Source organism: Hyperoodon ampullatus (assembly GCF_949752795.1).
Source record: "Hyperoodon ampullatus genome assembly, chromosome: 15".
Taxonomy (NCBI): domain Eukaryota; kingdom Metazoa; phylum Chordata; class Mammalia; order Artiodactyla; family Ziphiidae; genus Hyperoodon; species Hyperoodon ampullatus.
In genome coordinates, this window is record NC_136928.1 from 80,598,552 (window position 1) to 80,610,747 (window position 12,196).

Sequence of the window (12,196 nt, forward strand, 5' to 3'; positions counted from 1 at the left end):
CCTGGCCCTTCCAGGACAGTAAGGACAGGCGTACCTCGTTCTATTGCCCGTGCCTGTTTCTTCATATCTAAATGCTAGGTACTAACACCTCACTCACCTACCTCATCGTAACTAGCACAGTTTCTCGCACATGAGAAGTGCTCAGTAAAGTAGCCGCTGTCAGGTTCATTTGTTGCTGCTGCTGCTGTCTTTCTCCAACTGGCAATCCACCCATTTTTCATGACCCAACTCCACCACCACATACTCTGAGATACTCTCCCATCCCCAGGAGTCAGCACGTCCTTCGGGATCCTCTAGCGCCTTAAGCCCTAGGTTGCGACTTGCTGCACAGAGATTTCTGTGGCCATGGGTGCGATCTCCGAGCTGAGTCCTGGTTGGCCTGTGTCCTCCCACAGGCCCTGAGCCCCCAGGAAGGACCAGGTGCCACTTGGCTTTGGGGCCCTGGGCTGAATTTAAAGTCCACCTTCAGTTTGGGGTTATATATTCCATAAATACTGAATTATTTGCATTCTGGATGCACAAAGAGCTTGTTTACTCCCACCTCAAAAATGAACAATCTAGCTAGATGTTTTCTTCTCCTATGTCTTAGCTATCAGCCAATTTCAATGAATTACTATCAAAAAACTGAAACACCCATCTAGGTTTTCATTTTTTCACTTTCTCAGACCAAATCCCTCAGTTGATTCAAACTCACTAAAACAACGCTCCCTTCATTATAAATTACGGTGGAGGAGAGGCACCTAAAGCTGTTGCTCCCCCAAGATATTCCACAGCCTCCACTTTATAGGTCACTAAAAAGTGCTGAGCCCCAGCCCCCAGAGGGCTGCAGGGCCACCTTGTCCTGTGCAGCCATCAGGGTTAATTGCAGGAAACCTAAACAGCGCTAAGTGTGCAAGCTGAGAGCATAAAGTTGTTTTAAAAGAAGAAAGCATCGGTTATTACCAGTCGGCCCTTGTTACCCACCTCCGATGGCTTTTTGGCAAGCAATTAACAAAGATCCCACTTCCTCTAAGCTCCCCGCCTGAGGGGCTGAAGCTGTTCCTGGGCTGGTGGTGAATGAACTGAAAGATTCTTGTCTCCACATTTCGAGACCCAGAGCCTCCTTGATTTACTACCCTGGCAATTCCTTTACAGTCACAAAGGGGAGGAATTCAGGCAAACCCCCAGCCACGGCCAGATCAAACACGAACCAAGTCACCAGGCCATCTTCCCCACTCATTTTGTCCTAAGCGGCCTTGATAAGCAAATTAAATCTGAGACGCAATGACTCTGTGAGCTTCCTTGGTAGAGTGAATTTTCTGGATTATTCTTACTTTGAAAAACTAGTTACGATATCTATTTTACACATGGTAGGGTATATAGCTAGTGGGAACCTGCTGTAGAGCACAGGGAGCTCAGCTCGGTGCTCTGTGATGACCTAGATGGGTGGGACGGGCAGGGGGGAGGGAGGTCCCAGAGGGAGGGGATATATATATATATACATAGAGCTGATTCACTTCATTGTACAGCAGGAACTAACACAACATTGTAAAGCAATTATACTCCAATTAAAAAAAAAAAACAACCCAGTTACGATACAGGCCATTACAGAGTACTGAGCAGAGTTCCCTGTGCAATACAGCAGGTCCTTATTAGTTATCCATTTTATATATAGCAGTGTGTATATGTCAGTCCTAATCTCCCAATTTATCCCTCCCCCATCTTAAGAATCTAAAACACACAAAAAATGAGTGGATATATGTACATGTATATAACTGATTCACTCTGCTGTACACCTGAAGCTAACACAACATTGTAAATCAACTATACTCCAATGAAAATTTAAAAAAAACAAAAACCAGTTACGATAAGCCCATGGACCTGCCTTAAGGGAGTACTGGCCACAACTTTTTCTCCCCCTGATCGTTGCCTCAGAGCCATGTCTGTCTGTCCAGTGAGCTTTCGTCTGCCATGTTTCAGAGTTTACACACCACTGTGTCCCCGCGGCCCTCGTGGCAGGAACCACTTGTGTTTCTCCTCTGGGTCAATCCTCACTCTCCCCTCCCCACCTCCACCCTTCGGTCCTTCGCACAGAGCTTCAGACATAATACCTCCTCAGTAAATATCCACTGCGGTACGTTTACCTACCCAGCTTTGGGGGGCCGTATCAAGCACAAGAGTGAGGTTTAAATGTTTGTACACGTGGAAAGTGCAGAAGGAACTGGGGAGCAGGGAAGCCAGCTTGCTGGGCTCTCGGACCCAACCTCACGTCTCCCCTGATTTTGCTCCACTAATGGGGGAGTGAGCTGAGCACAGGGCCAGGCACACAGAAAGAGCTCAATAAAAGTCTGAGCAAAGGGGAGCCGGGCTTCATAAGGCTTGGTCTCAACTCTGCACTGCAGCTGGGACCCCCTGGGCCCGCGGTGGTTCCAGAGATCAAAGCCACAGCTTCCCTAGGCTGACCTCGACCAGGTACGGGACCGTGGGGTGTGGTAGTCAGAGGGTACAATCTGGAACCAGGAAGACCTGAGTTTGAATCCTGACTCTGTTCCTTTACTTGTATGCCCTTGGGCAAGTGCATTAACAGGTCCAAGCACACCTATTAAGCCAGGATAAGAATGACAGGCTGGTGAAGGGTAAAGCGAAGGAGAGAACGGTAGAGGGTGCCCAGCCGTGCCTCAGGACCTGACTGCCCAGGAGGCAGGGCCACGCGCTCGGCCTTCTCGCCCTGCCTTGTGTCTGCTGGCTTCCGAGAGCATCTAGGACAGGGTTTGGATCGCATTCCAGACACAGTAGGCACTTTGGAAAGGTCTGACGAATACGTGTACAAGAAGAATTAGTACTGATGGGCTTTCTACAGGAAGGTAGTCAGGTTTTAAAAAGAACCCTCATTTGCATTCCATTCCACAAAGAAAGAGCCCACAGCGTGATGAATAAACAGGGTTGTGTGACATGCTGATGAAGAGGCTCAAAGGTGGCCTGTCCCCCAAGGGGACCAAGGGCTCTCCCTTTGCCCACCCACCATGCGGCCAGAGCCGCAGAGCAGAGGAGGAACTTACCAAGAAGTGCGTTGTGTCCGTCGTCATCCGGCAAGAACCTCTTGTCAACGGCACAGACCAGGAGGTGGTCCGGCAGGCTGGGGGACTTGGCGCCCACCAGGAGGAAGCCCGCGGGGACGTCGATGGGCTCGCTGGAGATGGAGACGAGACGCAGGTCCTTCCCTGCCTGGCAGAACCCTAGGAGGGACGGACAGGCTCACACGCTGCCCAGCGAGTGGCTCCCACAGAACCAGGATCCACGCGGGCAAAGGGGTGACGACAGTCTGGTCTCGTCAGCAACCACCGTGCCGCTGGACCTGGCTGACTTTCAAATTAATTCTGAGAACACTCTTAAGGACATTACCCTTACATGCTTTTCACTTGCCAATTACAACCATTCACAACAATAAAGTGATTAGGAAGAATAAAAAATTTTTAAAATTAAATTAATTCATTACTCATGACACTTAACCCCGTGCTGCTTTTATGACTATCGGTGTCACCGTATAATACACATGAATGTAAAATGAAGCTCAGCAGGAAAGAAGAGTAGACCAGTGATGGTAAGTGAAAATGTAGACAAGACAAATCCATAAGGGACTGTGAGTAAGTTGATGTCTTCTCCACCCTGTATTTTATGTGTATGAGGCAGGGGCACATGGCAGGAATACGGGCTGAGGACCGGGTGACGCTGGTGGCCTCAGAGGGGCCTCATCAGCAGAGGGAGACTTTCACTCTATACACATGAACTTTTTGTATTTCAGAGCTTTTAAATATATTTCCTATTTAAAACTTAAGTGTCCAAAAATATTTAGGAAAAAAAGGAAGAAGAGGGAAACAGCTGAGATTTGGATGGGCCCTTTCTTTTTTTTTTTTTTTTTTTCTTTTTTGCGGTACGCGGGCCTCTCACTGTTGTGGCCTCTCCTGTTGCGGAGCACAGGCTCCGGACGCGCAGGCTCAGCGGCCATGGCTCACGGGCCCAGCCGCTCCGCGGCATGTGGGATCTTCCCAGACCGGGGCACGAACCTGTGTCCCCTACATCGGCAGGCGGACTCTCAACCACTGCGCCTCCAGGGAAGCCCTGGATGGGCCCTTTCTGGGAGTCTCTCTCCCTGAAGGCACATTGAGCCGGATGCCCTGTGGCTTTCCACCTTTAGTTATGACAGGGACGATGAGAGTTAACGTGAACGCTGATGATCCCAAGGCCTTCCCTGCAAAACTCTATGGTACGTTAAGAAGACTCTCCTCCGGTGTACCTGCTTTACCATTTACAAGGCACTAGCTCTGAGTTCTCGCATCTGCCCCTGGGCGAAGCAGGAAGAGGCACCCACTGTGTACAGCACCAGGTGGGAGAAGCCCTGGAAAGTTCTCATTTGAGAGGTCAAGTCATTTGCTCAAAGCTGCTGGGAGCGGGGTCAGGATGGAGCTTGGGGCGGCCCCCCTGCGTCGTCTTGGGGACGTTAAACCAGTTCCCACAGGTGAGGTCAAGGGCCCAGCAGGTCTTTACCTCCATGACCCAGGCCCCTCCCAGTCTGCACAGCAGCCGCTTCCTTCTGAAGAGCTGGAGGAAAAAAGGCCGTGGGCAGTCCCTGTTCACCTGGAAATTCTTTGGAAATCACGGTGGTGACCACCGGAGAGTTTGCCATTCTCTTATTTAATTAGGCGGCCTTTTAGCTCTTGGACACCAGAAGTCCTACATCACGAAGAGCTACTGTATCTGTTGCCCTTTTCCTGGAAGAGCAGCCCCAGGGAGGGCTGACTCCCTCCCCTGCTGGCCATCTGCACAAGGTCAAGTCCAGGCCTCCAGGCAGGGTGCATGGGGCCTCCACAGCCGGTCTCATCACTTATCCAAGCCCTGCCTGGCCACCCCTCAGGCCCCTACCTACATAAACTAGTAGCAGTTCCCCAGATGGGCCGTGTTCCCCCTCCTCTAAGCCTTTGCACCTGCTGTTCTTCTGTTGGGAATATCCCTCTCCCCCAGCCCTCTGGGTCTCCTGGCTAACTCCTGCTGACACTCCAAAACCCATAGAAAGGGCCAGCCCCTCCAGGAGGCCTTTCCCCAAACTCCCTACCGGCACCAGGAGCATCTCCCGTGCTCCCACGGCCCCCTGCTGGCCCAGACCGCCCCAACCTCCCAGCACTTTCTACACTGTGTGCAGAGGGTCTGCTCACATAGCTTTGCTACACTGGGAGCTCTTGGACGTTTTATCTCCATATTTTCAGAGCAGGGGCTCAATACTTATTTTACTCAATTAACTGACCAACTAAGTAGTGACACCTCTTGACTGGTATGGAGACAGGACAGGTGAACTTCCAACCACTCGGCGAGTTTGCCAGGCGGGGGAGCAGCAGACGAGAAGCGCACTGTAAGACCCTCAAGCGCAGGGCACAGGCTCCCATCACTGAACAAAGGTGCCAGCGTGCCCGGCGTCTCCAAGCCTCGCTCCTCAACAGCAAAACGAGGTAACCTTACTGACTGTACAGGGTTCCTGAGATAACGTATGGATATCTCTGCTCTTTCAACAGTAAAGTAGCCACAGATGTGAAAGGTTACGCCTACTCATCAATGCTGAGATAAATACACGGTGGAAGCCGACCTCAGCTGGGCTATTCTGGTTTTTAAACGGCCGATGGAGAAAAATTAACTTTTGGATCTGAATGCATGTGTGACGGTGAGGCTGTCCAAAGAGTGACTGAGGACTGTGAGCCTGACAGGCCCCCATGTGGTGTAGCCAGTGCTGCTGGGACGCGGGGGCCCGCCGGGCCACGACCTGCTGGCGACGCGGGCACGGCTCACACCTCGGGGCCCCTCACTCAGCACGCAGCCTGGCGGGCAGCTCACCGTCCGTGGTGCAACATCCTTCGGGCGGGGGGTGCATCTGGTAGGGGTTTGGGGGGCAGTTCTGTTCCAGCCCCCCTTCCCCCTCCTCTTCCTCTTCCTCATTGTCCACTCGGCTTGCACCTAGACGTGGGAAAGCAGAGCAATGTGCAAGGCGGAAGTAAGTACACAGCGAGTCTCGGCCAGCTAGTAATTAACCAGTCCCCACAGACACACTATTTAAGGAGGACGTTATCACCCTTCTTTACTCGCGGTGAAGGCCAAGGCCCACTCAGGCCGGAAGTCCTTCCCAAGGTCACAGACTCTGCCTCCAAGCCTGGCCTTGTGACTTCAAACGCAGGTCCACATCACCTCCCAGCCCCCAGAGCCACACACATCTGCACGGGCAGCAGGGCTCAGTACGGACATAGCTGTGGACAAGGACTGAGCAGGCAGCCTGCACACAGTAGGCTCTCCAAACACACCTGTGTGGGAGGAGCTACGGTGTAACCTAAGGACCATTTTACAGCTAAGGAAACTGAGGTTCAGAGAGACCCAGTGATTCAACAAACCGTTAAGCAGCACAGCCGGTATGTTCCCAGTTATACCCGACGCCCAAGCTGCTGTTCTTGTCACTAACTGCATCGTTTGGTTTAGAACCCAAAGTCCAGTGGGAACAACCTTTACACTGAATAAGAGAGGAGTGAAGCTATATGCTGTTATTTATCCCCAAGGGAAAACTGGATGTCTACAAACCAGAAATGCAAACACCCGGATTTACCACACTCACCAAAAGAAGCCATCCCAGAACAGGCCAAGTGACTTTCTTTAGGAAACTTTTTTTTAAGTGAAATAGTATTTTAGGAGGAATGGCAAATGTGGAAACGGCCAGGAGAGCCAGGAATCGGCCAGGAAAATCCCACTCCCCCTGTGTGTGAGCCTCATCACAGCAATAAAAGAGGTGGTCTTCCCCACAGGCTCTCAGCTCCTGGGGAGTGTGGGCCCTGCTCGTGTTCTGTAACCCAGGCACCCAGCAGAATGCCTCACACAGGAAACTACTTCCCAACTGGTCTGAGCACACACAGTTATACCTTATTTACCCAGCCTGCTAGAGAAAGAGGGTTTCACGTCAATGCATTTACAAACTCCTTCTAACTTCTTTTAACTTCTTTGGGTAAAAAAATCCTTCTATCTTTAAATGTCATTTAATAAAGAGAATCCAGATTTCCTCATGGGATAGGGTCGTTACAAACATCCTTAGATACACTAGGCCCAGAGGCAGCTGCTTCCTCGCTTTTGGTTTCTCTGTATCCACCTCTAGGGCTGACCCCTCTGCTGCCAATCCTTCGACTCTCATCTTAGTTGGCTCTCACACGCTCCATCCATGCAGTGGGTTACGTGGCTTTAGGTTAATGAGGAAATTGTGTGCAGCAGAAAAAGATCGACTAGGAATCTGGGAACTCGAGTTTTAGTCCTTGGGTCTGCCATTGTCTGTGTGGCCACAGAAAAGTTACTTAACCTCTCTGCGCGTCAGATCCTGCATCTTTAAAATGAGGTGGTCATAGAAGGTCACTTTGAGCTGTGACAGTCTATGTGGGGATATGTGGCTCTCAGAGCGGCCCAGAACATTCCAGGTGTGATTTAATCAGTACAGGGTGCTGGGAGCATAACCTCAGGGTGGGCACCATGTTAAAGGTGCCGGAAGGACGAGGCAGAAGAAACTAACATCTTAGGCCGGCCCAGGCCCATGACCTTGGGAAGGTCACGGCAGGAAGTGAGCAAGAATTCCTCGTGTCTCCATCCCCCCAGGACTAGAGGACACAGAGGTGGCGGGGAGACTGTAAAAAGATTACCCAGGAAAAACACAAAGGGCATTGGAGGGGTAAACTCCAGAGCCTCCTTCAGACGCTTCCTTCCTGCCATTAAATGCAGGCAGGGATGGTTTTAGCAGAATGTAGAGTCATGCTCAGACCCCAGGTGCCAGCCATGCAGCTCGGGTCCCCACAGGGGCCCAAACCATCCTTTGGCCGTCTATGGAGTAGGTGGCTTAGAAGGCTGTCTGCAAAATCAAGACTAGTCTGTAAGCCAGAGACTCAGCTCCAGGGGCTCAGGGCGGGGGGACAGCAAAGCACCAACAATTAGAGTGAAAAGGGGAGAGAAAGCCGGGGACTTCGGAGCTCTGAGGGCACACACAGGAATGTCCGCACGTTATTCTGCTCAACCAAAAAGAAGAGGAATCCAAACTCTCCGAAAGAATGAAAGGAGAGGGTCTTAAGCCTCTGCAAGTCAAAGAAAGGGCTCAAAATCCAGTCGCTGCTAAGAAAGCAGGATTAAAGGTCAAAGGTCTACATCAGACATTCCAGGGTCTTTGATGGAATCCTTCAGCCAGCAACAAGCCCAAGGAGACTTCCTAACCAGGGCCAGACTAAACCAGACTGTTTACCAAGGTCTCCTGGCAGGATGAGAGCTTTAAAATGGCCTTAGACAAAACCAACTGGATTGGGAGCTCAGGACCTTAAAACTCAACCACAGGAATCCAGAGGTTCCACAGCTGCACTGCACCCCATAGAGTATGAGGGTATGTGTTTTAATGATTAGAGTAAACTTTGTTTTCTTTCCATGAGAAGAAACCGTATGACATTCTGAGTGGGTGGGATTACAGGAATTTACCTGCATCTTGTTTAATAAATAAATACTTATCCTCAAATACTGGGGTTGTATTTGTTTTGTTTGGTTGGCCTTCCTTTAAAAAAAAAATAACACGTAAAAGATTTCTCCCCTAGACAGAGAGATCAGCTCAGTGCTTTGTGACTGGAGGGGTGGGATAGGGAGGGTGGGAGGGAGACGCAAAAGGGAGGGGATATGGGAACATATGTATATGTATAACTGATTATATTTGTTATAAAGCAGAAACTAACACACCACTGTTAAGAAATTATACTCCAATAAAGATGTAAAAAATAAATAAATAAAAAAGATTTCTCCCCTAGAAGGAGGGGGTAATACCCCTAATTCGTAGAACAAAGTAACAAGGGCCCTCTGAATCGCCCTCACGAATACAGAAAATGTTAACAGATCAAGGGGTGTTTTGGGGTACCAGCACCCTGGTCATTAAGAGCATCCTTCGTGTTACTCTCTGAGGAAGGACAGCAGTAAGATAAGAGAGCTGACAGAGAGACAGACGGACAAAACAAGCCCTCTGCACGACGTTCTATGATGTAGAAACCAGGGGCTCAAGCCCAGTGCTTGGTGGATGGTGACATTTAGCAAATCGACAAGAGTCTCCCCCTTTTCACCAACCCCCTCCCTCCATCCTCCCAGTACTAGAGAAACAAAATCTCGGAGGATTCCTCTATGCTGTTCGCCAGACATATGGGAAAATCATAGAGAGGGCCTGCTCTGGTTTTCATACCCACATGAGGGGCTGGCCAAGCCGGCTGACAGCTGGCAGGGAGCCTTTAGCACTCAAAATGGGGGGCCCGGGCCACGCGAGCCTCCAAGCTGTCCCTGGAAAGCGCCACGTGATGAGGGCAGATGAGGGCATCCCAAGGAGTCAATGTTCGGGATGCAGCCTCCCTAAGAGGCCAGCAAAGGCTGTCTATGGAGAGCTTCGACGCCAGGAAAAGCTGACTGGGAAACTCCAGGGCTTTCGCCCCACCTGTCCCCAGGTGAACATCCTTCAAAACGTCAAATCCATCTTTCATCTTCCCAAATCATGGGATTTAATTACTGGTGGAGGTAAAAGCACTTTGTTGATTTTAAGGTGCCATTCGAATGTACTAAATTATTTATCATTATATTGTTCACTTATCATTAGCAACAAAGCCTTTCAATACTATAAGAAGTTAAGGAGGACCATTTAATAGATATTTCACAGAAGTCTTTCAGCTAGCTGAAAACACAGTCTACAAGAGATCCCCCAGTAATTTCTCAAATGCCCCCAAGGTCACAGTAATGCTTCCTGTGCCGGAAAACCTTGGTACTTTCGACTTGAATACCAGAGAATTCTCGGGCTTCTTAGTTCGTGCTTTTGATCACAATCTACTTTCTCCCAGACCCAGATCCAGTTCCTTTAGGTCCTTAGCGATTGCTATTTGCAAGGTTAATTTTGTAAGGACGTTTTAAATAGTGACACAAGGAATGCCTCCCTGCTAGAAAAAGGGACTATCAGACATCACACGAGGACCTCTGAGCCTCATTTTCCCTTATGTGCAACCGTCCCCAGCCCACCATCCTCACTCTGCACACACACACACACATATCGTGATCACCCCAAGACAGGACCCGGCATACTGCATGCTTCGTTAATTAGTTAACTTTTGTTTTAAACCACAGCCCTCTTTCACTTCAAAAGCTAAGAGAAGCGTGCAGGTAACTTCACGTGAAAGACAAAGTGACAAAAAGAACTTCCTTTAGCAATAACTCTCATACTTTGGATTGCTGTGGGTTACTTTTGACACGAAAATACACGACTACAAAAAATACAAAGGAAAGACTGAAAAATACAACCAGTTTATTCTCTGGATAATTAAGTAAACCCTAAACTTAACCCCATGCCTGAAGATAATTTATTCCTGGCACACGTTAAATCTATAAGGGTTTGTTCTTGGTTTTTAACAGTTTCTAGAGGGCTCTTGTAACTGCTATCACAAAGAGAAACTACCTACGCTCCCTTGCAAAGATATGGCCACGAATCAAAAGAGAAAAAATGTATAACTGAGGGTCAAAAGCATGTTAAAATGTCTTACTTATCCAAGTGAGCCATCAACTTTTTTTTTTTTTTTTTTTTTTCCTTCTGTACGCGGGCCTCTCACTGTTGTGGTCTCTCCCGTTGCGGAGCACAGGCTCCGGACGCGCAGGCTCAGCGGCCATGGCTCACGGGCCCAGCCGCTCCGCGGCACGTGGGATCCTCCCGGGCCGGGGCACGAACCCGCGTCCCCTGCATCGGCAGGCGGACTCTCAACCACTGCGCCACCAGGGAAGCCCCATCAAACCTTTTAATAAGAGTATAAGTAACAACCAATCCAGAACAGGCTGGCACGGCTCTTTCTTTCTCCTACCAGTCCAATGAACCATTTTATTCCTTGCAACTTTATGGCTGAAAGTTATTTTAGTTTTAGCCAAGTAAGGATGGGATGCACGTGCACCTTTCTCTTTTCTCATAATTCTGTTCTTCCAGACCCAACAGTTTCTACAGTTTCCTCAGAAGAGGAAGGAGCTGCCAGTCCCACCGCCAACATTCTCACACGCGGTGAAAGAAAGGCAAGGACGCATCTCCTACCTTCTAGGGCGGAAAGCTGCTGCTCCGCTTCCAAGTACAACTGGGAGAAGACGGGCCTGGGTACCAGGCTGTTGGAACGCAGTGAGGCCTCGATGGAGTTGTGCAGGACCTCCTCAAACCGTGTGGTCTTCAGCTGTCCAGCGTAAGAGTTTCCCATCTCCAAGAGAGACGAAGCAGTCTTCTGTTTAAAATGGCATTTCAGTTTCAGTTAAAAAGCCTGGCCCCGAGCAAGAAGCCCAAAGGTAGAAAGGATCCCCGCTGCAAGGAGGGGAGCGGGCCGCGTATCCCCGGCTCAGCCAAGAGGAGGAGCAGACGGCTCTCAGCTTCGGCTACTGCCGGGCAATTACAGGAAGTTATATAAGTAACAGCTTTCTCTAATTTAGCACTCAGAGCAGAGTCTGACACCTCTTAGGAGATTTTACTAGGAACTGGTGCTCAGTCATCTGCAGGTTTCACAGACCCCCAGCTTTTCCCTGAGTGGTGATCCTGCTTTTGAGAGACCCCAGACAAATGACGCTTTCTTTTCCTTGACTTGAAGAAGAATAGCCCTGCGCCACTTTATGTGTGCGACGGCGGCTGACAAGGCAGCGACCCATGACAACCAGTCCCCGATTTCAGGACTACGGGACTCGGTCTCCCCTCACCTTCTCAGGAGGAAGGCTAGCAAGCAGATTTCCCCCCACTGCCTCCTCTGCTAAAAGGCCAATTACGAACACTTCCTCTAAAATGTGTTTAGTTTATTATGTTTCCATTAGACAAGTGATGCAGAATTACATCTGGAAATCTGGAAATTACACAAGAGGGTGGAAAAGCAGGAGGAAAATCACTATGTCCATCCCCCAAGATAACCACTGTGATTTTCTTTTTTTTTTTTTGGTAGCAGCTTAAGATCTAATTCACATAACACCCCATTCATCTGCTATATGTAAAAGAGATAAACAACAAGGTCCTACTGTATAGCACAGGGAACTATATTCTATATCTTGTAATAACCTATAAGGGAAAAGAATACAAAAAAGAAGATATATATGTATAACTGAATCACTTTGCTGTACACCAGAAACTAATACATGGTAAATC

General features: G+C 49.4%; 1 protein-coding gene across 5 annotated transcripts in view; it reads right to left on the bottom strand.

The window, feature by feature from the left end:
• GREB1 (growth regulating estrogen receptor binding 1) overlaps nt 1–11,273 on the bottom strand; it is a gene marked incomplete at both ends in the record, with an annotated part of 69,096 nt that extends 57,823 nt beyond the window's left edge. For all 5 annotated transcript variants that reach the window (XM_079721526.1, XM_079721525.1, XM_079721524.1 and 2 more), the window contains 3 exons: nt 3,039–3,215; nt 5,860–5,979; nt 11,117–11,273. In XM_079721526.1, the coding sequence (XP_079577652.1) occupies nt 3,039–3,215; nt 5,860–5,979; nt 11,117–11,273 (454 nt within the window). The remainder of the gene's footprint in view (nt 1–3,038; nt 3,216–5,859; nt 5,980–11,116) is intronic.
• Nucleotides 11,274–12,196: the final 923 nt, after the last annotated feature.